At 40.7% G+C, this 25,963-nt stretch overlaps 2 protein-coding genes across 2 annotated transcripts in view; one reads left to right on the top strand and one right to left on the bottom strand.

The window, feature by feature from the left end:
- tiparp (TCDD-inducible poly(ADP-ribose) polymerase) overlaps window positions 1-23,454 on the bottom strand; it is a 45,561-nt gene extending 22,107 nt beyond the window's left edge. Inside the window, exon 1 of the mRNA XM_058634922.1 lies at window positions 23,314-23,454. The gene's annotated coding sequence lies outside the window, so the exon portion shown is untranslated. The remainder of the gene's footprint in view (window positions 1-23,313) is intronic.
- Window positions 23,450-25,561, top strand: ssr3 (signal sequence receptor, gamma). The gene is made up of 5 exons (XM_058634926.1): window positions 23,450-23,668; window positions 23,995-24,121; window positions 24,380-24,478; window positions 24,782-24,913; window positions 25,252-25,561. Exons 1-5 carry the CDS (start codon window positions 23,536-23,538, stop codon window positions 25,316-25,318), a joined length of 558 nt encoding a protein of 185 aa, XP_058490909.1. The 5' UTR covers window positions 23,450-23,535; the 3' UTR covers window positions 25,319-25,561.
- Window positions 25,562-25,963: the final 402 nt, after the last annotated feature.

Raw genomic sequence — 25,963 nt, 5'->3', positions numbered from 1 at the left:
ATAACGAAGTCCTATTGTTCAAGTATTGACTTGTCTCAGAGGACGCCCTATAAAAGTGCTACCTGCCTGCCAACACCAGCTCGCTTGTTGTCTCACAGTCAGAAAGTGATCTCAGCACATGAAACAACAAGTTCTGTGATGAGTCTTTAATTAATCTGGGAAGGAGTGCTGTTATGATGGATAAAAACACAAAGAAATATTGCACAAATACTATACTACACTACACTATACTATTGTAGTCTGACAGTAGTAATACAACTTAAAATTGCATTATCTTTGTGTGTTAGTCAGACTGACATGTTCTAACACATTAATTTGTATTTTTCTAATGTCATGTAAATGGCCTGACTCATAAAAAGATCATTCTCAGACTTGAAGTTTCAATGTGCGCTGCCTCATTCCAAAGCAGGCAAAAGGTCACATTAGCAGGGTGCATGCTTTCAGGAGTAGGATTATAAACACAGGTGTGATGTGAAACCTATGACGACTGTACTCTGTAAAACGGACAGTGAGTAATTCTCTGAACCAACACCACATGAAAGGGCATCAGGTGGCTGGGGTAAAGGTGCTGTATTTCAGTCTCCACCCGACTCTTATCAGTTCACATGCCTTCACACAACACAAGTACTCGAGGCAGATCAGTTAACACTGGTGACAGGCCTTCAGCCTTGACACGCCTATTATACACACAAAACAGTTCCACAGCCTGGAAACAAAAAGTATGTTTTATTGAGTTAATTGGTGTTGGACTGGCAGTGGAACCAGAGGGGGCTGTAAACAACGATGAAAGTCTCAATGTATAATTACTGTCATTATGGCCAGTAATTCTGTCGGCTTTATGTGAATCATAATGAGCGAAGTTCTGGATTTTACACAACTATGTTGAATGTGTTTTGCATAATGAGCTCATTAAGTTTGTTTTGCTGAAGATTATCTTTACTTTTACTCATGTAAATGGCTTGTAAGGTGAGTATTTGTTTTTAGCTGTTACGATCTGATACTTCCTCCACCACTGGTTGGCCTTTTATTGATGTGACAGAAAACCATGTGAGTTACCTGCCCCGGTTTGTTTTACATGACTTTAGTTTCAGACATGTTTGACTTCCAACACCCATCGCAGGTGTCTCATTCTGTGAGTCACAGCCTGTACCAATCTCTCCGATCAAAACTGGTTCTGTGTGTCTTTTATACCACCTCCCCTTGTATGACTCTTAATCAAATGGTAACTAGAAAACAACATGATGTGTTTGTTTGTTTGTAAAGAGAGATGATGAAGATGTGTGTCTGCATATGGAGCAGTGATATTTCCTTGTAAATACCATGGATGAGTGTAAAATAGGAAAAAGTCAAGAAATATGACGCATATACATTATTTTCCTCACACTGGGTGTTGCCCATTGAAACCAAATAGTTTTAGGCAGTTGTTACGAGAGATTGGACGATACCACTTTTTTGTGTCCAATACGGAACACAAAAAAGCTGTGTAACAAATATTGTTCTCCCAAAAAGAAGAAATAAACAGCCCAAACGTGCCAGAATGATTTTGTTCAATTGCATTTACATTTTTACAGTCTGTGCAAAGTGAAGCATGAGGTATATAGGATTTTTGGAGAATATTAGATTTTATAGTTTTATCTGTCCATTCTCATCCCTAGTTGGTACAATGAACATCCCAAGAGCTGCTCTGTATTGCATGCAGTTACAAACATAAATGCACCTGAACTGTCAAACAATCTGAATAAATAACTAAAACAGGCAAACAGCCTTTTTAAAAGAGAGACAGGGAGAGTCATCAGGTACAGTGTGTGTGTGCAGATAGAGCCAATGCACACAACACACAAATCTGTATGTTGTTTCTGTAGGGCAGCTTAAATATATGAATGCACCTGCAGTTATTTAGGACAATGTGTGACTAAACTAGTGTGTCCTCTCTTTGTGTGCTGTGTCACAAGTACACATATGAAAACAAACAGGAGAGGACGGGGGGTTTATGTGCACTTTTGTGTGCTCTAAACATACTTTTAGAAGACAGAGACAAAAATCACTGAGATGATGTAAGCAGGTAAGTGAAGTTCAATGGGACGTTAATGGCACAAATTGCTGTAGGGAACACTTTGCAATGGCTGTGACCCATTACAAAACTGGCTTCTCTGCCGGAATATAAATGTCCCCAGGAATTCCTCACATCCACTGAACTTTCCTTCAGCGGGGCCTGGGATCACACTGCACAGTGTTAGACATAGGCCGACACACTTTTTTAAAAAGACACATAGCCTTTGTCATCTAACCAGTCAGGTTACCTGTAAACCTATCTTTCTCTCTCTCTCTCCCTCTCTCTCTGACAACAGCACATAACTTGAAACAATTAGAGGAGCTATGAAAAGCATGCTACTTTAAGTACACTGAGTGGAATTCCACAATACCAGCTACACTCATTGGCCACATCAAGGTACATCTGCTCAACCATGCATCAACGCAGATATCTAATCAATTGCAGCAACTCCATGCATTTACACATGTAGACATAGTCAAGATAACCTGCAGAAGGCTTTACAGAATGTGAAAATAAAATCCAGAGAGCAACAGAGAACTGTTGCTCTCTGGCCGCGCTGATTCAAATAACCACTCATTACAACCAAGGATCTCTGAAGACCACCTCTGAATCCACAACACCTCAAACTCTGAAGCAGAAGACCCTACCAAATGCAACTCAACTGGCATGCGGTTATTAACTTACAATGAGCTATGTATCCTTGTGCACTTTCACAGAGCTGAGTCACATGCAGTAGCCTTAGTGTTTCATTTGCTGTCAGAATGTGCTTCGAACACTGTGATGCAGTGGAGGGTGAAATCAATGTGACTGTTTTGGGAGGCATTGATTTTTAGATAGTTTTTTTTTTTTCTGTCATGCACATAATACATTTCAGAAAAGAGTGTTAGGTTTGTGTCAGCTGCATCCTGCAGTAGCTGTTTGTACATCAGGTTAACAAGACTATGCATGACTATTAAATATTAACAATTGTTACTGGTTTGGCTTAAACGTCTGTTGATCATTGACTAGTGCGTTTATGTTGTTCCTAACCAACATGCCAGCGTATAATGCACCTTACCCTTTTCTTAGACTTTTCAGTCATCTAGACATATACATTAACCTTTAGAGAGAACCAATTCAGTGCCATATCCAATCTGTCTGAGCAGGACCCCTAAAGGTGAAAATGACCTACTCACACGCAGGTTCAAAGCATGGCAGCCTATCAAGGATTGCGGCTGCTATGGCAACATATCAGCAATGCCTGTGTGTAAGTGTGTGTTTGGGTGCTCTGGTGGTCTCTTTGATGAACAATTCCAAGAGTATGGCATTAGTGTATGTTTGAGGTTCAAGGAGAGAGGGAGAAAAGGTTTAAGAAGAAAGAAAGAGGGGGAGAGGGAGACAGGGAGGGGCAGAGGGGAGGTTGAGGGTCAGCTAAACAAAAGGCTCTTTTGGCTGTGGTTCCCCGGGTCAGGGCTTAGAGGGCAGGAAGTAGTGCAACAATATCCGGCACTTCAGGTTAGGTTCTTCTACCCCCACCAAAGGTCTGTCTGTCTCTCTCCCTCACACACACACACACAGGTCACCCAGTGTGCCTTGACAATGTATGTTGATCAAAGGAAAGCTCTGGCAGTCAGGGGGAGGCAGGAGAAGATTAGCCCCAGTGAGCTTTTGTGTGTGTGAGTGTGTGTGTGTGTGTGGTCAGCAGGTCATGGGTTATTTCTCTAAAAGCTGCCAATCATGAAGGTTTCCTCAGAGCTGTGTGCAGTTTTTATGATTACTCAGTGAGACACAAAGCTACAGGGAAGTATATTTTTATTCATCAGCCGCAGAAAGCTCAAATGACCGACTCACACGTATGTGCCACGTTAACACTCTATGGTGGCAGCCACTTGGCACTAGAGGCGGATATTGGAGGCTAGCAGAGCAGTGTCTGTCATGGCTGACTTGGCAGCAAGATGCTAATGTTGTGAAAATGAAGGTGATTTGATGTCGACCATTATTGGGTGCACTTTTTCTGACCGATGCTCTCACTGCGGCTTGGAAAGTTGAACATTTCTCAAATTCATTCACTCATCAGATGTGCATAGAATCGGGTGCAGATTCAGGTGCAGAAATCACCTTACGCCAGGTCTCATGTGTGATTCAAGAAAGTTTGTATCTCACCAATCGTGGAGTGCACCTGACGAGGTGTTTATAAATGTGACGGCTGAAAATGATTGTAATTTGAATACCAAACCCTTATGTATTCATGGTTTAGAGTCACTAAGCTGTGGAACACGACCGTGAAGAGAGGCCTCAGGAGCTGAAAATAGACATCATAGAGTCTGAATTTCAAAAGAACGAGGTGATTCTGTTCGGCAGCCTGAAAAGTGGGAAGTCAAAAAGGAAGTGAGAAGGCAACAGCCAGGAGAAAAATCACTGCTGCGGTCAATAGGGATGATGTTGACAAGTGCAGTCCAGCTGAGGTTTGAAAATGTAACTTATACATCCGTGATATTGCACAAGTCATCATATATTAATACTTAATGCTTGATTGCAATTCTCGATATTAAGACGAAGAAAAATCCATGTGCCTTTTTTGGCACCGCTTGTATTTTTGTTAACAACTTACTATCCCAGTACTCTGATGTTTTTCTTTCTTCATTTATATATTTATTTAAGAGTTTTGATGCATATGTCCTGACCTGACAACTGCACTGACACAAATAAATAGTTAAGTAGTTGAAACCGTTAAGATTCTGTAGTTAGCATAGGCTTAAAATACTAAAGATATTTGCCATCCTAACTCTAGCATTCAAAAACAGTCACAGCTGTTTTGACAGTACTTGTCATTTTTTCTCTGTTGTGTAGTGACATTTGAAAATGTTTGGAAGCTCAACTGCTTGTACTGTCCATATTTCACTCAGGTCAAGGTTGTTCTGTCATGGCTGTTGATGTTGGCAGAGGCTAATTAAGTGCTAAGGAGTGTGGGCAGGTTTGACGTTTACTTTGTTTGCTTCATCATCTCAGATTACAGCAGAGGTGACACTCCAGAGAATACCATCTTTTACATGCTTCACTGGAGAGAGAGAGTGAGAGAGAGAGCAAGCAGACGTCAAGGACAGGAAGGTGAACTGAATTTGAAAAGAGCAACACATTTAAAAGAAAAGGGGAAAAATAGAAGGAAAACCAAAGAGGGAAACAAGGCGGTCAGTAAGACACTGACAGAAATTGTCTTTCTCACTCACAGAAAGAAAGACAGCAGTGTGCTCTGCAACAGGAAGATAAGAGAGGGAGTGAAGGTAGAGAAGAGAAGGAGAGGCTAAGCAGGTGGACATGAGCCAACATGTCGCTTTGGGCAGAGACTGTGGCTTCGGAGAGGAAAAATGCAGAGAGGAGAGGAGGAATTCTAATGACCCAGAAACTTGCCTAGCAGGTCTGACTCTGGAGGTGTTGAATGCCACAGATACCCCTCCTCTAAATCTCCAATGGAGGAAAAAGACCCCTCTTTCCCTACTCAGTTCAATATCCGTTTTACCATTCACCACATCATGACACCCTGCTATGCTTGTAATATGTTTTCACATGAGTGTTTTGATGAGTTTCTTTTTGTCTAGCTCTGACCCAGATACCCATTTTTATTCTTGTGTAGTAGTTAATGAATACTTTAGGTTTCTGTTTACATGAGCTTTTGCAAGTTGTTTCCCTTTCCCTATTCAGCTGATAGAGCCAATCTTACTTTGCCACCTGTACAATGTATGTGTCACCTCCTGTCAGAGTGGTGGGATCTGCTATTTTCTTTTCTCTGTCAGAGTCTGTACTCTGTTTCTATCACTCAACCCTCAGGAATCCACACTCGCTCTCTCTCGCTAATCAGTTTTGGAACAGATGACAGTATGTCCTACTGTAGGTTTACTGGCAGTGGTAAATTCAGGGCTCATTTGTGTATGTGACTGTGGACAGACCATTTTTGTTTTTCATTCTCTGTACCTCTTTCAGTCCTACGCTTGGACGCACATATTATAATGTTATTTATAGACTCCCTACAAGTAATATTATCATTATCTTTCATTTTGAACTGATATCTATTATATAATAACACTTTTTTTGGTTTTAAAAAGGAATTAATTATCTACCTGCTTTCTCCTTAAAAAGACAGATACTGCATTTTCTTTTCTTAGATTGTGTCTGTCACAGTTTAATAAACACAAGGTGATAACATTTTATTATTTTGGAAATTGTGCTCATTCAGCCCAATGGATAATATACAAGCATGAGCAACTTTGTAACAAACAAATGAGTGGACTTTAGTGCCGACACTAATGACTGGCAAATTCCCTCAAAGAAGTGTTGCCATGATCGTCATGGTGACCGGCCTGCACTGACCCTGGCGTGCAGGTTTTAGCCACAGAAACTTGAGGTTCAAGGAAAGCGGCAGAAAAGAGGACGTAGAGGATCTGTTTCTGTGTTTTTTTTTTCAGGAAGTGGAAACGGTTGCTTTGCTTGCATCTCTAAAGATGGTAGAAATGTTAGCAATCGACAGGATGTTGAATATGTTACAAGTGTGTAATCTTATACACTGCGTGGTTAGACTACAGTCACTGTGTGGACACATTTAATCTAATTATATTACATTCATGCTGTATTTAATCCTGTTTAGAGAGAAGAGCAGGAACCACCTTAATCTGATTAGACTTTTCCTCTTTGTCAAACATTTTTTTCCTCATTATTTTCATATTGATCTGTGTTATTGTGAGCGGTGGGTGTGTGGGTTTCAGTATCAATCGTTTGTCCATCTGTTCATCCCTTTATCTGCTCAAAACTTAGCTATCACAAAGGCTGTAGACAGATTGCCATGAAACATATAGGCTCCTAATGATTTCTTGCTGACCCACTAACCTTTCATCTGTCTTGATCAATATTTTGCTGGTGAATCCTATGATAAAATAACATATTTGAATGTCCCTATAAACCAACACCAAACACGTGGACTGTTCATGTACTTTTCTCTTGTGCAAAACCGAAAGTATCTTTGGAAAATACATAATGTATTCCATGGTCTATAGTCAAATTCAACTTTAAAAGCACATTCAATATTGCAAGAAAAACAAAGAGCTTTAAATGAATATCCCACCATCCAGGCAAACCTAATGAGTATATTGTTTTTCTGTGCTCATCTTTTGTTTTATGCCAGAGTTAGTGGGGCTTACATTTAAAACTATTACTGTGGCAATTTTTTTGCTTATCTGACCTAAGCTTTGTTTTTTTGACAGAGCACTTACGCCCTCCCACTTACCGACAAAATATGTCACAAAAAATGTTTCATTATTAGTCCAAATGTTTTTGTTTTTCCTCTGCTCCTTTTTCCCGTTTTGAACCCCTGTCTGTTATTGTCTCCCTTACAGATCTGAGATGGTTCTTTCTTCTACTTATCCTGTCATATTATGTTTCCTTTTCCTCCTCTCTCACTGACCATATATCACTCCAAATGACAAGTACACAAAGACATCAGAGGAATGGAGAGAGAAACAGAAAGAAACTACGAGAAAGTGAGCTGGAGGCCCGTTGGCTCATAGTAAGATTTCAGTTATATGCTATATTGACAGATGGTGCAGTGGAGGAGGATGATAGAAAGAATGACAATCTATCGTTTCCTGACTGGAAAAACATTTTGGCAGAGTAGGTGCGTGCACAGTGCACACACACACACACACACACACACACACACACTCACTCACACTCACTCTTGCACAGATACAGCAATGTTGACAGGAAAACAGCTTGTTGCCAGGACGGAGAATTCATTTATTGCTTCCCCTCTGCCTCTGTTTGTGCACCAGTATACTGACAAACACACACAAGGACACAATGTATACGTCGTATATAATATATAGTATGCTCTCGTCAGAGATGAACATGGAGGTTTAGGTGGAAGGTTTGTGCTCATGTGCATGTACACGTGTGGGCGTGTAAAAGGAGAATGTGGATGCTCAGTACACATGGTTCTCTGGTGTGTTTGTGTGTGTGGGTTGTAGGACAACTGACTCACACAAAAGTTGAACTCTGTCCCCTGTACATACTCTACAGGAAGCATGTGTACAGCAGTTGCCTTTGTGTTGCGACAGGGTTTGAAATGGAGTCAATCACCTCATTTCCTGGCAAAAGAAGGCACGCAGAGTGGAGGAGAGGAGAGAAGAGGAGAGGAGGAATAGTAGCAAAGAATAAATCTGCTTTTTATCACAAAGTCCAGGAAGTGTAGGCAGCAGGGTGGTGTAATGAACAACAAGTTGTCCTTCACTCACAGTTCATGACCCTCTAAGGGTAAACACATTCCCTGCTGAGGTGTCCTTGAGCAAAAGTCTGAGTCGTCAGCAGGTCTCTCGAGGTGTTATTCTGTATCTGGCTCTGATCTGTGACCTCCACTTAAAAAGGAAGAAAAACAAGAGACTGTTCTCTACAGGGAGTCCCCAGCTGTCACAATCATTTCATTAATAATATCACTAAATTAATTCATTCGAGAGGACTTTAGCTCCACCTCCTGGCCTCTTGCTATTAAACACCCGCTGCATAAAAAGGGGGGGGGGGGGACACACCCACACACACACACACACACACCCGGCTCTGCATTCTGTAGTCTACACACGTGGGTGATGAGGCTATTCAGTCTGCCCAAAAAATATACAAAGTACTGATGTGCACCAGTTGGATTGTTTCTTGCAAAAGAGGAAGTACCACACCTACATTTTACTCCCTCGTCTTTTCTCACAGACATGTGCACTTTACAGGAATAAGAATTTAAGACACTGGAAGATTTGTTAGTTAATTTCCTGCCTAGAGTGGGTAAGAAGAACTATGCTACATTCATATCCATTAGTGTGAAGATTGAGCAAGGCCACAGTTAAAGGCATGAGAATTAGTGACATATACAGAGAGGCACTATGTATTTCCGAATGCACATACATAGCCATCCATAGTTCAATTCATCATAAAATGAGGGTCAGCCCATGTCTAGAGTTCCACACATGGGTAATTACTCACACATTCCAATTCAGTCAAAGACAAATGGAAATGGTTGTCCAAGAGCTCTGGCCAGCGATTTCCATTTGTCTTTGTATTCTTTGAGTGTGTTATGTGACATCCTCACATAACCTTAAACAAGCATTCATGGTTCTTTGTTGTCTCTATTTTGGACCAAAACAAGTGCACAAGGAGCATACACTCAGTGTCTAAGGTTCGCACAGTCAAATAATGTGGATTGAGCGAAACACTTCCGCAAAGGATCAGCGTGCACCATCACGGATATGGCTGAATGACAACATTTACATCACATGAACCATGGACTTCTGTGGAAATGCAGGCAGAAAGTATGACTCAGACCTAATGGTAAGACTGCAGTTTGTAATGAATGGAGGACCTCACCCCTATCTTTCCCAAAAGCATCAGAGAACTACAGTGACCTTTGCATTCCAGAAATTATGTAATAATTAGTTTTGTGTTGTAGACTTCTGCTTCAAAACGCAAAACACACACTCTGGCTGGTTTATCTGTTCTGGCTGCTGTACAAACATGGCAGTGCAAGGTAACGGCTTCAGTAAAGCAAGGCTCTTGCCAAATGTACCAATAAAAGGCTTATTCTGAGGCTCCAAAACTAAACAATTTATTCTAACGATATTAAACACATACTTCATCCATCCATACATCCATCTTCTACCACATGAGGGTCGCTGTGCCAATCTCAGCTGTATTGGCAGTATATTCATAGTAGATTTTGCCAATAAACCCTCCTAAATGTGACACACTGAGCATCCGTTTGTAGTTTTATGGCGAGTTATTTATGGGACCATTATTTGGCCACGCATTTATGTTGTTATTATGAGGATGGCTGGTTCCAGTGAAGACACCAGGAAATCAGTGCACCAATCTGAAAATAGACCCACACATATGTATAACACTTGAAGTTAAAACGGTGCTTTGCAAATGAAACAAAGAAGATATAACATGTTATTTTTTAGGTGATGGTAGGTTTACCCTTTTCCTTTCCTTTTCCAGACTAGCTGTTTCCCATCATTTCTCTTCTCATCACACTGCCCACAAAAAACAAAATGAACTATACCTCTAAATAGGAATAAATTAAAGATGGAAAGAGACACAATGACAGATACAGTGGGATGGGGTAAAACACAAAGGACAGAAACCAGAGACGGCAACATATGAAGGCGGACAGAGAAAGTAAAACTGTTAAACAAATAGAGGGGAGTAAATGTGTAGAAGGAAACTAAAATACAGACAGAGGTGGGAGTTGATGCAGCAGTAGGGGGAGGTGGTAATACTGAAATTGCTGCTCGCTACTGACTTTGTAGAGATTGTATGATTCACCAGAGGACTGCTGACCCATCTGGAACACAGCTGCGTGTGTGCGAGAGAGAGAGAGAGCGAGAGCACAACAGTGTCTGTGTTGGAGATAAAGCCACCATATGTATAAGGTTTCTGTAACCCCACCCTCCCACACAGGTCCTCAGGATTTAAAAACACACATACACTCGGTGTATAGCCCTCAGAGCTCGCCACCACCCTGGTTCTCATTCAGGCCCCACCCACACGGAAACAAAATGTAAATTATCTTTTCAAAAAGTTTTCCAGGAACACGGCATTGTTTCAAGAAATGTTATCTTTACCCACACAAAACACTGTAGTAAATGGTTTGTATTTATATAGAGCTTTTGTCTTCTTGATGACCACTCAAATCTGGTTTACACTATTTCTGCCATTCAGATTGCACATTTTCGATCACTAATTTTTCACACTTAACCCAATTTGACCAAGGACACATCAGTGTGTGGAGCTGGGAGTTGAACCTTCAAGTTGAAAGACAACTCGCTGTACCACCGCGCTAACATCGTCCTAGTACATTCGTCAGGCATGTACGTGGAGCTGTACTGCTGCTAACCAAGAGAAGAACACGTTGAGTATGCGTATAAAGCAAACACTCGTTTACATTATAATGTATACAATTACAGAAACAGCCGGGGGGACTATGGAAAGTAAATAAAACCTATAAAGCGAAAAGACCAGACAATCTTCAAAAACAAGAGGAGGATGACAATGACGGCAAAGACAGCAACAGTGAATGAAAGCACGAGAGAAGTGGGATTATGACATTATCATTTCCCCCAAGTAGCATAGTGATTGTCTACATGAAAATGCAAGGGTGGCGTTTTGACAATTTAAAAAACAAACAAACAGATTCATGTGTATTCATGTTTCCATGGGGACAGCCCCATCTGAGAATTTACCTTTCAGGAGGATGCCAGGAAACCCATTCTGATCAATGTCTAAGCATTTCAAAAGAAGGCTAAAGGAAATTTTGCTCTCTTGTCTATCTTTGTCCTCCCTCCACCTTTTCCCATCATCCCTTAAAAATACCTACACATCCATCTATAAATGTCATCTTTCATACAATGTATGCTGACTGGCTACAAATAAACACAGGGACAAGGACAAACTCCTGTCTTTGATGAGCATAGCTTATCTTTGGCAATGTTTTTAGCCAACGTTGTTGGAGTTTAAACTTTATCAAATCCAACACAGCAGGACAGCACTGTTTCCCAGAAATGTGACAAACTCGTTAAACCTGCAACCCTGCAAAATAATGTACTGCCTCAAAGAAACTGTGATACAGTTCAATGCTAACATTTGCAGCCTGTATTAGGATAAATAAACATTCTCTTTCATCCTTTCCTTACATTCTCATATTTTGGTTTTGGACAGGGGATTTTTGTGGGTGGGGGACTGAAAATGCCAAGTATGCAGTCCCATTGAATGCATGCAGCTTCAGCATGTGCAATAATCCAAAACTAGACAGGTCTGTCGTGCCTTGTTACAGCTGCCGAGCTTAGATGAAAGAATTGCTGTTTTGAGGAGGGGTTTGGTAAATGTTCAACTGTCAAAAACACTAATTTCAAACATTCTTTCAAAAACAACAGCAAGGTGTGTGTGTTTTTAATACACTTTCTATACTACTTTCACAATACTCACCCTGGAGTACGCTGTTATCACACAACATTACCTAAACATATCCACACACACACACACATTAAAAAAAGCTCAAGCACACATACACACACACATGCAGTCACGTCATTGTTATCCCACTAAAGCTCCCCAGTGCATGTTTGCAAGGCTGTCTGCTTCTCTGGTGTCAGAGCCATCTATCCTTCACGCCAGCAGCTTTATGACCTACTGTGTAGCGTGCCTCTGTCTGCATGCATGCATGTATAGACAGTGTGTGTTTGTGTTTGTGTGTGTGTGCGTGTGTGTCTGGAGGCTCCCGTACTGCCAGCTGTACTATCAACATGCAGGGAGAGCCTTGCCTCGCAGGACAGAAAAGACCCTGACCCAACTCTTTCCACGCTAACGCTTCCATGTTAATATGAGCTGTGCACACACGTCATTGTTTATGTGAGGAAGTAATAAGGGGAGCAAGAGAGAATAGACCTGTATGTTTGTCTTTGTGAGGACCATTTTGGCTTATAAGCTACAGAAAGTGAGGAGAGACCTAGGTTTATGATTAGGGCTAGAATTAGGTATATAATAGGGTTAAGATAAGGCACTTAGTTGTGATGGTTAAGGTTAGGTTAAACTTGGGGGTAGGCATTCACTTTTTATGGTTAAGATTAGGAATGTGTGTGCGTGCTTGTCTGTGCGTAAGACAGAGGGGCAGACGGGAGTCATTTGAGGGAGGGCAGAGGTGACTTGGAGGGCTTTTACATTTTATTAGGACAGCAATTCACAGATGTAAGCACACACACACTGGCCGTTGCACACTTCCTGCCTGCCCCATTCACTCCTCATTTCACATCCAATTCACTAACACGTTTTTTTCCCCTCCTACACACTCACATGCAAACACACTCTCCACATAAGACCTTGAGCCCCCCTGCCTCAACCAGGAGCACACAAACACACGAATTTGCACTCTCTCACGCAAATGTGTCAACCTCTCACAGGGAATTGGACATTAACTCTAATTCATGCATGCACCTTCAGCATATGACCAGTGGCACGCACACCAGCAACACCAGTTAACAAAGTAGCCTACTTCCACATTCAGAGTCTTACATGCATAAAGAATATCATGCAAATACATTATGGTTTTTTATTATCATGCCATCAGTTCCCCTGGCACACAATGACACATAGTTGATAAAAGTGGTGTTTAACATGCAAAACCCTCAAAGGCACTTGCAAACAGCACATGTCATAGCATACAATAGGAGCCGGCTTTCATTTGCAGGGAGTGTCTTTGATCTTGTGTTCACAGAGTGACAGACAACTAACAACAGTGTTACCTGCCAAAGTGATCCAACAGCAGGCGTGAATAAGAAAATATTCACATGAAAGGATAAAACAAGAATCATTGCTAACCATTGAGTTGCTAACCATTAGATTATTTATCATTTGTCTCTCCACTTCCAGATGTTATTGAATGTACGCCAGTTCATAAATATCACTTTTTACAAGCTCTCCCTTTTATTATTTATCTTTTATCACCATTGAGGCACCACCAAGCATTTGGTGTATCATTTTTGAACTGGTTAAAATAACAGAAGTGTGAGAGATTCTGCTGTGAAGGTACTGTAGCACACATGTTTTTACACTGTTTTGACAGTGACATATATTTAACCTTCATCTCAATGAATCAGCACTGCTCGTGAACAATGACATGCATGTGTCCATCTAATGTGGTTTTGCATGTTCATTGTCAAAATAAACAAGGTCACAGGCCTCCACACCCTTCCCTTTCTCGCATTATATAAATGCCACACTAGTACATCCTGCATCGCCTCTGAATACAAACCATGTACTGTAGAAGTGTCCAGTATAAGAAATAATTATCGTCAGATTATCTCTGTTAAGAGAGAAATAGGATGCAAAATGAGTCTTGAGTAGTCAAACAACAATTAAAATGCTTTTTGCAAATGCTATACGATAGCCAATATGGATTCAGAAGAAACCACTCGACGGTGCTAGCTTTAACTGAGTCTGTGGAAATCATAACTGATGCTGTTGACCAGAAATTACATTCAATAGGAATTTTCATAGATCTAAAAAAAGCATTTGACACCATCAACCATGATATCTTGATAGCTAAACTGGAGAGATATGGTATTAGAGGCATAGTACTGGAATGGGTCAAGAGCTATCTTCACAACAGATCTCAATACGTTAAGATGGGTGATAACACATCAACTTGCTTGGACATAGTTTGTGGGGTCCCACAGGGGTCAGTACTGGGTCCAAAACTGTTTATACTATACATTAATGACATATGCAAATTATCCAATATTCTGAAATTAATACTATTTGCAGATGACACTAATATTTTCTGTTCTGGGGATGACTTGAACCAATTAGTGGAAACAGTCAATAATGAAATGGCCAAGCTTCATGTGTGGTTTAATATAAATAAACTATCACTAATTTTAGAGAAAACTAAATATATGCTGTATGGGTAAAAAGGCTGCAATAAAAGTATTAACATACAAGTTAATGGAGTGGATATTGAAAGGGTTAGTGAGAACAAAGTGCTGGGAATGATTATTGATGACATGTTAAGCTGGAAGCCATACACAAGACACTTAAAAGGTAAGATGGCCAGGAGTGTGTCCATACTTTGGAAGGCACAAAAACTACTAAATCAGAAGGCACTTTATTTGTTGTATTGCGCACTAGTTTCTCCACACCTGCAATACTGTACAGAGGTTTGGGGACACACTTATAAAGCCACTTCTTATCCCCCGTTTGTAGTCCAAAAAAGAGCCTTGAGAATTCTACATTATGCCAATTACAGGGAACATACAAATCAATTATTTATCAAATCAAAAATACTCAAATTATATGACTTAATAAACTACCGCACAGTACAGATGATGTACAGGGCTGCCAACAAAAGCCTCCCTCACAATCTACAGATATTATTCCTGACCAGAGGAAGGGTAAGAACTACATTAAAATCCTTTACCGTATCGGTCACGGGTGTCAGACAGTGGAATAATCTGGATGTGGAGATTAAAAAAATCAGCAAAACGGAGTGTATTTAAAAAGAAGTATGTAGATATGACTATTAATCGATACAGAATGACCCAGGAAGTAAGTATGATAAAGGTCAGAGACAGAAATCAGTAGACACTGTGTGGAGACGGCAGAGGAGGAAAAAAAAAAAAAAACAAGAAGCAAACGTACCCAAACAATAACTGCCATTGATAAGCACAAATGTCAACATGTGAAAAGTATTTAGCTGCCCCTGTGAATCGAGCCACTACGGAGAATCAATTGATCCGAGATGGAATTGCTAAGCTGGTCACTGAATGCGATCGACAGAGTGTTCTCAACAAGATGTGCAGGTTCCAAACTGTCATAAGAAAAAAAGAAAAATAAAATAATGGCGAAATTATGTATTGTACGATGAAAATATGTATTCTGTGGGTAATGGGGGCGGGACTAGATAAGATGTTGCTTCTCCCCCCTTCCCTTTTGGTTATGTGTATTGTGTGAACTACACTAAGATGATGATTGATCTAACTGACATGACCGAAATAAACATATAAATAAATAATTAATAAATAAATAAATAAATGCCTGATGTTTTTAAAAAAAACTTCAACAACAAAACCTAAATCTGGTGATATCTGTAGTCGGACCACACAGACAGTCTGCAGCAGCAGCCCTCAAGCTTTGATCCTAGTTTATATAGAGTAGGTCAGAGTATCCATAAAGTTTATCTAGGAGAATCCCGTACTGCCAGCTGTACTATCAACATGCAGGGAGAGCCTTGCCTCGCAGGACAGAAAAGACCCTGACCCAACTCTTTCCGCGCTAACGCTGGGAGGAATTTCTGTTATCTCACACATGTTCTCCAACCATCTGATCACTCGTGCTCCCCATATGGTGTGTTTGTTATTAGAGTTGAAACAATTAATCGATTATTAATCGATTACTAAATTAATCAACAACTATTATGATAATCGATTGGTTTGAAGTTTTTTTCATGATTAAATACAAGATTTCTGATTGTTTAAGCTTCTTAAATGTGAATATTTTCTTAATTTCTTTGCTCTGGATAACAAAGAAATCATTAAAAGTTAATCATTTTGGTTTGTGGACAAAACAAGACATTTGAGAACATCATCATTTCCAGGTTTGATGAACACTCACCAAATTTCTAAGGTTTTCTGATATTTTATGGACCAAACGATTAATCGAGAAATTAATCGACAGATTAATCGATTATGAAAATAATCGTGAGTTGCAGCTCTATTTGTTATACACATCCAAACACATCACACAAACACACTGAGGATGTTCTTGGAAGCATGTGCTGGGTGTATACACATGTGCAGAATGTATGCACTGTGCACAGCTGTGTGCACACAATTAAACAATCCCTCTACATCCACTCCTCGGTTAACACTTAATTCACTAAAATGTTTATTCTGTGTAGGTATGTGTGGTATGTGTTTACCCCTCAGTTTTTTTAGTCCATTTCACCAGTAAAGCCAAGTTCACGTTACTTGACTCTGAGCCTGATAATCTGCTCACGAATGACTTTTGCAATTTGCGGCTCATCATCCCCAATCGGCACATGATTGTCAGTTGGCATTTGGCAGCCACTATAAAGATGCAGACCTGTAGGTTTCTCATGGAAGCATCACAAACTCCAGCCAAATCTCAATCCACCCCAGCGAGTCAGACTCCAAGATGGGGTAAAAGCGGCTGAAACCTGAACAGGAATTCATCAGTGGTTCATCCGAAAGAAGGTAATGATGAAATACAACATTAATAAACATGTCAGAGATCACAGACAACAGACAATAAAAGCCCAGTGGTTGTTGACCTACAGACATGAATCTGTGCTCAGCTTTCAAGCATCATTCCCTTGTGTCGCATGTGTTTCTTCCTGATGAGACACACTAGTAAACACCCCCCACCCCACTCTCTCAGGATATCTTATCCTTTCACAAATCTGTAAAATATGCTGCCACAGATAACTCAGCACTATTCATTTATTATCACTGACATTGTGAAAGCCTGTGTTTAAATGACCAGAGAGGAATCTGCATCGTTTATTGTGTGTAAAAGGCTCACCATTTGATCCGAGTGCGCCGTAACCACTAGGCCATGAAGTTCTCGTGTGACCAGACACCAGAGTGTTCTGAGGTCGCCTGTCAGGCACTCAACATGTTTTCACCACAGCCCCTCACAGCTGCTTCCACATCAGTGGATCATCTGCCAGACCTTCTCATCAACCCCCTCTGGCACAAACGAAAAATTTCTCAGGGTGACACTTAAAGTACACTATTTCCAAACTGAGCATTCCCAGCACATTATTACAGTGGATTTGTGTTCACAAAGTCTATAACCCTTCCTGTCATTTGATACAACTGACCCCCAGTTACCCTCACAACTGTGTTTGTTATTCAAGTCCAGAACAAATATCTCCATTTGAGGCCTCAAGTTCAGAGAGACAGTTTAACTGGTCATTGTCCACGACATTATAATCTGTCCTTTTCCTCTACAGCTCAGCATTAGAGTTAGCTGGAGACTGTGTGAGGCTGCTCATTACTGAAAAGAGGACTTACAACTGAACCTGTTTGACAATTGGAACTATTCATTAATAGTTGGACAGTACTTATTGAATTGCATCTTTCAGGCCATTGTTTTGTTTTTACAGCTTTTTTGTTTTACCTCTTGGTTCACTGTCACCACTGCATCATGTTCATGATGTGAAAACAAAAGCTCGAAAGAGCCCTTCCTAAATTACACTCAAATTAAACTTGACACTGCTATAAAAGGGGTGCTTCACATGACATTGGGGGGTCTCAGGCAACAGGGAGTCAGGGGGTCAAACTGGAAAAAGCAAGCCTGTGGCGTTGGGCCTAGTTATGGGAATGTTTCAACCATTGGGTCACTGCAGTACACAGCAAAAATGAAAATTCAAGGGAGCTCAGCTTGTGGCCCCGGGCATTTGAGTGTGTTGCTTCCCCTGTTGCAACGCCCCTGCTGATGTAACTTAGTCAGTGAGAGAATGTTCAAAGCAGCGGTGTTAAAAATGTCGCTGCTAGTGTTACTACTATTCTGTACCTACACAGTTCATCTTCAAAGCAAAAGTGTGTAGTGTGTGTGTGTATGTGTGTGTGTGTGTGTGTGTACAAATGTGCAGAAGTGTGTTTGAGCTGGTGGATTCCTACTATTCTGTTTGTGTTATGCCCAACACTCCCAGCATGTTTGTTTACAGCTCTCCTTTGCTCTTTTCACACAGAATTGATGAAAGGACACTCACTTAAGACACACTGATTTTGGCAGGCACAGGGGCATGCACGCACACACACACCCAGTGCTCCAGACACCCACCACAGTGACCTTTCAGACACAGATGGAATAGCATCTTCCCTCCACTGCTAAAAATGTCAACATCTTCTGCTCTCTCATGGCGTCTGAGACAAGCCAAGTTGGCAGTAGGTTAGCCCTCATTTCTACACTCATTGACACTCCGAAAGACGCACACACAATCTCCTGTGCAGTGTATTCTCATTATTAGATTTGTTGAAGATTTAAATTCCCACCTAATTCACTCTGCAGTAGATGACCCGACCACAGTGCACTCTGCCTGAATCAACACATTAATACAATCTTATCTGTTTGTTTCTCAGAGAGCACACTGTGAAATCTGGTGTTTATTGGAGTGAAGGAATGGAACCATGTGAGCGTTTGTTTTGGACGCAGCTCTGCCTGAGGGGTCACCGTAACTCTGCCAGGGGAATCTGAGCCCATGTCATCGCAATCAGAATAATTATGAATCGTAATGCCAGGGTCTAGCTGACCCGACAAACAGTGACTATCTGACCGCAGCTGCAACTCCGCACCTACAGTATTACTCGCACATCATTACTGTCATCATCAGCTGCGAATCACACACACACACACACACACACGCACACATGCACGCCGCAAAAGAAAAGAAAACTCTACAGGCACAGGATACAACAGAATTCTTTTTCTAGACATGCACACTTACTGGCCACTTTATTACGTACATAAGACACCTAATAAAGTGGCTGGAGTGGCGCCAGGTGGGGTCCTCTGCTGGGCTTTAGTTAGTGTTGCATTTCTATATTTCTATTATTTCAAACAAAACTGGCCATTCTACTCTATTTTATTTTTTGGACCATTATTATTATGACTATTATTATTATTATTATTATTATTATTATTATTATTATTAATAATATTATTATTATTGTTATTATTATTATTATTATTATTATTAATAATAATAATAATAATAATAATAATAATAATAAGTAAATCCTATTATCAGAAATAATATGACCAGCACATCTGGCACCAACAAATGGCCATGCTCAAAGTCACCTTTCTTTGTCACCTTGATCATGTCTACATGTCTAAAAGCATGGGGTTGCTGTCATAGTATTGATTGATTGTGTACCTCATAAAGTGGCTGATGAATGAATAAATCAGTCTTCTTTTAGTTTCCACTGGACTTCACTTCCTATGAAATAGGCTATGATAGGTAGCAGTGAGTGGTGGCATGCACACATTTTACTGCTTACACAACCATTAATCATCCTTCCAATCATGAGTGAAGGGAGAAAATAGATCAAAGTGTTTGGTGTCTGGGGTCTCCCCATCTTACTGTAGCTCTCTCACACATACTGCACATACACACTCACAGAGAGTCATATGCTTGCATGCAGGTTCCCTTGCAAGCACACAGGCCTGAGGGTGAGGAAACTATTTATGGTAAAAGTGGGCAGAAAGTGTAAACACATGTCTGGCATCCGTTTAAAAGACAAATATTTCACTGGTTTTCTTCCCTTCATCTCTCTTAGCATTCCCCACCTTTCACCTCCACCCTCCGCCTCTACCATATCACGTTCTCCTCCGTGCCTCTGAGACGGAGGGGGAACATAAATCACAGGACATGAAGGAGATAGGAGTGGAGGAAAAACATGCAACCATTTCAGCAAATGTCTGTTAAAGGGAGAAGCATTATAGGCCTGGGCAGAGGAGTTGGGTGGGTTTTGCGTGAGCGTGACACAATCCTGTCCTTAATGAAAGCAGGAAATATCACCAGGCCCTGAAACAGTTGGGCAGTGCCTGCAGTGCTGTCACACAGGTGCTTGTGTCAGTCCTCCCTCTCCTCCTCTGTTCATTTTACAGCCTCCTCTGTCTTCAGTCATCCCTCACCCTGACAAAAGGACATTGTTGTTCACTGTGATATAATCATACTGAGCCCTGAGAGGTGACAATGTACTTTTGTGAGATTTATTCTTCCATCATTGAAGTTGTCGTACCTGTTCAAGAACTGTACTTTGCATAACCCAGGGGCTTATCAGCGGCTGTAATAAAATGATGAACTACTTGATTATGTCAAACACTTAATATTAAAGTGATAGTTTGGTTTGTTTTTTGAATTACCTGTATGAGGTACTAACAAATATTCAGCCCTGACTTTGAGTGTGCCATCTCTAAAAAAACAGAAACAGACGATCACACTAACAAACATGGGCACAAGGAAAACTGATTTTAGCTACTTAAAATCTGTAAGTCTGTGTCATTTTGTAAACTAGTGACGACCTGCATCAAAGTTCATAGAGAAAATCAAGGATTTTACATCAAAGCACACAGGGTTGTTGATGTGTTGTTTTGTGACACTGGTGTTTGAAATCCTTTGTTTTGCTTAGCCTAAATAAAATGACTAAACAAGGCAGCAGAAGACCAGCAGGTCTGCCATGTCCCTGCAAGCTACAAACACTTACTGAATACTAACTTCCCAGCTAACTCTATGCAAGTTCATACTTGTTCTTCCGAGCTATTGGAACAACTTCACCCACTTTACAACGACTTGTATCGTCAGATCTTGTCACACAACTGTCTGTGGACCACTCTTTTGTGGAGCGGTGCATACACCTACAGAGGAGGTTAAATAAACATGAATGGTGGAGCCCAGTTAAAAATAGCTCCCTCTGTTTTGGTCCCATGACCTCTCTGTTCAAATGTTAGCACAAGTCACAGTTTATCAGTTGAGCACAGGTTGGGCTTGACACCTTAACCATCTCATGGACTAACTGTAAGCAGATGTACTTATTGCAGCTAGATGACATCATTGTAAACACTGATTGGACCTACAGTTGGTTTCTTGTTTTTCTTTTAAATCTCACATTTCATGTATTTAATTAGTTTATTACTAATGTGTATGTGTAAAATGTCTGACAAGAAAAAGCATATTCTCTGAGATATCATTTGAAGTAGACTCTGTTCAACCAACTTATCTACAGTATAACGTGATTATTTGACTGCTCTAACATATGCTCACAGAAGAGAGGGTCGAACTGAGAAACAAAGGCCCCATGCCAATGATTAAAAAAATAAATGTTTTTCCTCTTTTTCAACATCAAAAGAACATCATAGGGATGTTGTGTGACCATGTGCCTGCTCAGTCGTACTTCATGCCATTTATTAATTACTTTACAGTGACAGGGGACTTCCATAATATCCAGCATTGTGGAAAATTACTGTTTTCGGAGAACTCATAGCAATCCAAATTAGCGTCACACTTTACTCATCAGATTCTTCCTCGCATCTTCCATTATTTTTTTAACATCTGTGACTTGGTGTTTTTGTGCAACTGCAATTATCTGAAATTATAGAACGTCTAGCGGACACACAGGCTCACAAGAACTCTTTACTTTAAAGTGAGTAATGATACCTCAAAAAGAATTGGTCATGATAATAGGCAACTTGTCATAAATACTCCTTAGGGTTCAATCAAAAGGAGATACAACCAGCACTGCCAGGAAAACTCAAAAATCAGGAGTCCAGTAAATGGCAGTGTGTGTATTTGTCTGCTGAGACTGGTCAGTAGTGTCTTTGTCCCTGTAGATCTGTCTGCACTGTCACTAAACTCAAGGCAATTTGGCAAAAACACAGGAGAGAGAGGGAGAGAGACAGAGAGAGAGAGAGCGAGAGAAAGAGACTGGCTTGGCATTTTGTTGGCAGGCCTCTTGGCATCAGCTCCTCCCCTCCTGCTCCTCCTTATTGCCTTGTGAAGCCTTTCCTGCTGCTCCCCCCGAAGTGCACCGATAATCCCTAATCTCTATCCCCATTTAAAAACAGGAACATCACGCAAACCTTGTGGTCTACAACATTGCGTTCTAACATAACTGAACCAATTTTGGTGCTCAGTGTCACACATACGCTGCTTAGTTGTTCCTGCAAACATGGTGAAATTATAAGTAATTAGCATGTCTGTAGCCTTAAAGAGAAAACAGCTCATCAGGGAGATAAGCACTGTGGTAGAGGCACTAGCAGCAGGTCAAGGACCTGTGGTTTTTTTTACGAACATTATTTTCTCCAGTGGCAGGCATGCGTCAGGCTTGACTGAAAAGTAAGCAGGGAGAAGGGACTTTTTTTTTTAGTTGCTTATTATGGTTATAGCTGCAAGGTCAGAGACTTGATGTGTCACACCATGAGCTGTATTGCCATGTTTGTCAGATGAGGAAGAAAGTTATACTTGGATTTTAAACATGTGTTCAAAACTGAAAGTAGGAATTCTACAGCAAGCTGGGGCATATGGGCCCAGTCGGGCAGGGATAAGCTGTACTTCTTACCTGGTCATAAACGCAGAGATTTTATTTGGTGTTTGGTTTGAATATTCTCTTATCATCAAAAGATGTCATTCCAAACTTACGCTGCAGAGTTTATTTTCTCAAGATCCACCCCTCTCTACATCATGAAATGGCTCTTTCAAATCCTAAAATCCTTTTAAAATGTTCAAACTTTTGCACTTTATGGACTATAAGCAGTGTGGGATTATCTCTCTCTTCTTAATTGTTTGAAATCCTGGTGGTTGCTGGCTGCACTCAACTGCCAGTTGTTGAGTAAATGGGCATCAGCTGATAACACACAAACATGTACAGACATGTAGATATTGACCTCTAGTGGGCAAAATGTGAACCCTGCTGGTAGTTGAACCCATAGCTGTAATAGCTTTAGCTGAAACTTTAGTGTTTATTCTACAAATTATCACATGTTTTATGAAACAACTGAACAAACCCCATACACATGAATGACAAAGGTGACGCCATTTTGACAGTTTCAGATCAGTGAATTGCAGATATCTGAAAATGTAGTTTTGACTCGCCAAAATGGCGTCACAGATGTATACATATAGTCAAACTTGGCAAATAAATGTTAAAAAAGTCTTAAAATACAGAACATACCAATGCAGGTAGCAGTGTAGCGTTACAGATGCAGCGTCTCTACTTCCTGTGGAGGGCAGCAAAGGCACGGAACCGCCATGTTTTCATGTCAACAAAGAAGAGGAGAGCTTGCGTGTTTCCGGGTTAATGCTGACGCGTCCCTCTCTTTTCTCCTCGTACAGCGACGTGTCAGTCCTTCTGTGTTCAGACCTGAGCAGCTAACACACCGGTCACTCTACAGCCATGGCTCCCAAAGGCAGCAACAAGCAGCAGTCAGAGGAGGACCTGCTTCTCCAGGACTTCAGCAGAAACCTCTCGGCCAAATCCACCGCTTTGTTTTACGGGAACGCGCTCATCGTTTCTGCCATCCCCATCTGTGAGTACTGCTGCTAGCTTAGCCTAGCTAAGTGATTTTTCGAAGCTGAGAGAAAAGTGTAAACTGACTTAATTATTATCATTATTATTATTATTACCATTACTATTATTAAGTGATCAAATTAACTGCAATGCATTCTGGCTAAACTATTTATGACATTAAATAGAACAACACGGCGATACTGTAATCATTAAAGCTTTGATCAGTATCTTAGATCACAGATGGACACAGTTCCAACCAATAATCTTTGATGTGCCTGTTAAAGTTTAGCTTTTGATCTCGTCTCACTCATTGCTTTTATTTTACAATGTGACTCTTTTTCACAGGGCTCTTCTGGAGGATTTGGCACATGGACCTGGTCCAGTCTGCAGTTCTGTACGCTGTCATGACTCTGGTCAGCACCTACCTGGTGGCCTTTGCCTACAAGAACGTCAAGTTTGTTCTCAAACACAAGTACGTGTCTCTAATGTATTTTTAAACGTGTCTTATTTATTCTTTTTTTGTTTATCTTACTTCATATGCACTTTAGCTTTATTCATATATAAAGAGAGATATTGAGAACACAAGTCATTGGCTGAGATACGTGTTACTATAGGCCTGTGCTAATACCTACTACTGCATCTTAATCTAGACTTGATCATTTAAAGCTTTGATCCAAAGTATCAATGACAATTTCTCACCGACGCGTGCCGTTTTGTGTTGGTCCTGCAGAGTTGCTCAGAAGCGTGAGGACGCTGTTTCCAAGGAGGTGACTAGGAAGTTGTCAGAGGCAGACAACCGCAAGATGTCCCGCAAGGAGAAGGATGAGAGGTGATTGATTTTCAAGTCTTCTTTTTTTCCAAGTGATACGTGAATACACTGCTGTGTTGGAGATTTGTGTTTCGTAACAACAGCTCAAAGCTTAAATGTGATGATGTGTCTTCTCAGACTGCAGTCACTCAGTTGTGCATTGATTAAAGCTTTGATAATTACCACCTGGGTTAGCTGTTCAACCCCCACTGCAATCATCTTTCCAAAAAACAAAACTGTTTTTCTATGGGCCAGCTTCTTAAGAGATACCCTGCCTAATACAGTCAATGAACAATATTTATGTCGTTTTTTTCTTATGTTCAGAATCCTGTGGAAGAAGAATGAAGTTGCTGACTATGAGGCCACCACCTTCTCCATCTTTTACAACAACACACTCTTCCTGGTCCTCGTCATCGTCGCCTCCTTCTTCTTGCTAAGGAACTTCAACCCCACCGTGTATCCTTTCAGTCGTACGTCACATTTGAACATGCAAGATCAACAAGGTCATCAGAATGAAAACGTATTGCTCAACATTTCCACAGCATAACATGCTTTCTTTAACAGATATGTTTGGAGAGTGACTTTTGTCTGCACCTTGGTTATGCGCCTGCTCTCATTTTTTTTAATCAAGCTGAACAGAAAACACAACAAACTTAACAGTCACTTAGTCACTTTTTGTTGTTTCTGTGCATTTCTACACAAATTCTTATCTGTCCAAGCTTGATGTTGGTAAATGTGTTCTCTCCCAGCGCCGTCTTGACTCCTGTTTTTGCCTTAACTCACATTTTTTCCAGCAACTACATTCTATCCATCAGTGCCTCCTCTGGACTCATTGCTCTGCTTTCCACCGGCTCCAAGTAAAGTCAGAAGCTGAAGGGACGAGGGATAATGGGGTGGGACTGGGAAGGAGGGAAGGACGGACATGGGGTTAAAAAAAGAAAAAGGGGCAAACAGAATTGTTTTTTTCACTGAGTTAAGGAATGGGGTTTGAAGAGAGACTGTGATATTACATTTCATCTTCATGAAATTCATGATCAAATGTCTGGAGGGTGTTTCTCCAGGTCTGTCTTCTGTTTTTTGTAACAAATAAAGCAACCAGGTATACCTGTGCTTCTCAAAGTGTGTCAATCAGTCCGCAACATAGCATTTCTGGGATAATTTTGAATGGTCTTGGCTAATTGTAAAATGTCACAAAAATGTTGATCAGTGTCTCCCAAACCTAAAATTGATCAAAGGCTTGGTCCACAAACCAACTACACTCAGACAGAAATTTCCATTGGCATTGCATTTATTAATAATCACACTTTTGTAGTATGTATGGAGAAATCACTAGGAGAGGACATATTACACTGATGGTTTGCATTTTCAACAAAAACAATGAAACTCACTTCTCTTCCACTCATACACTCACATGTTGTAGACCACACTGATCTGTAGAAGAAGTTTGTGCTTCACACTGAGATCAGAATAGTTTTTTGGTTAAATTTAAATGAGACCAGTAAATCT

This window comes from Solea solea, chromosome 7 (genome assembly GCF_958295425.1).
Source record: "Solea solea chromosome 7, fSolSol10.1, whole genome shotgun sequence".
Lineage (NCBI taxonomy): Eukaryota > Metazoa > Chordata > Actinopteri > Pleuronectiformes > Soleidae > Solea > Solea solea.
Note: the sequence above shows the minus strand (reverse complement) of the source record. Positions and strands in the feature narration are given on the sequence as shown.

Coding starts and splice junctions, on each gene's coding strand:
- ssr3 (XM_058634926.1), top strand. CDS start 23,536: ATGGCTCCCAAAGGCAGCAACAAGCAGCAGTCAGAGGAGGACCTGCTT. Junction 23,669..23,994: donor CGTTTCTGCCATCCCCATCT/GTGAGTACTGCT, acceptor TCTTTTTCACAG/GGCTCTTCTGGAGGATTTGG. Junction 24,122..24,379: donor AAGTTTGTTCTCAAACACAA/GTACGTGTCTCT, acceptor TTGGTCCTGCAG/AGTTGCTCAGAAGCGTGAGG.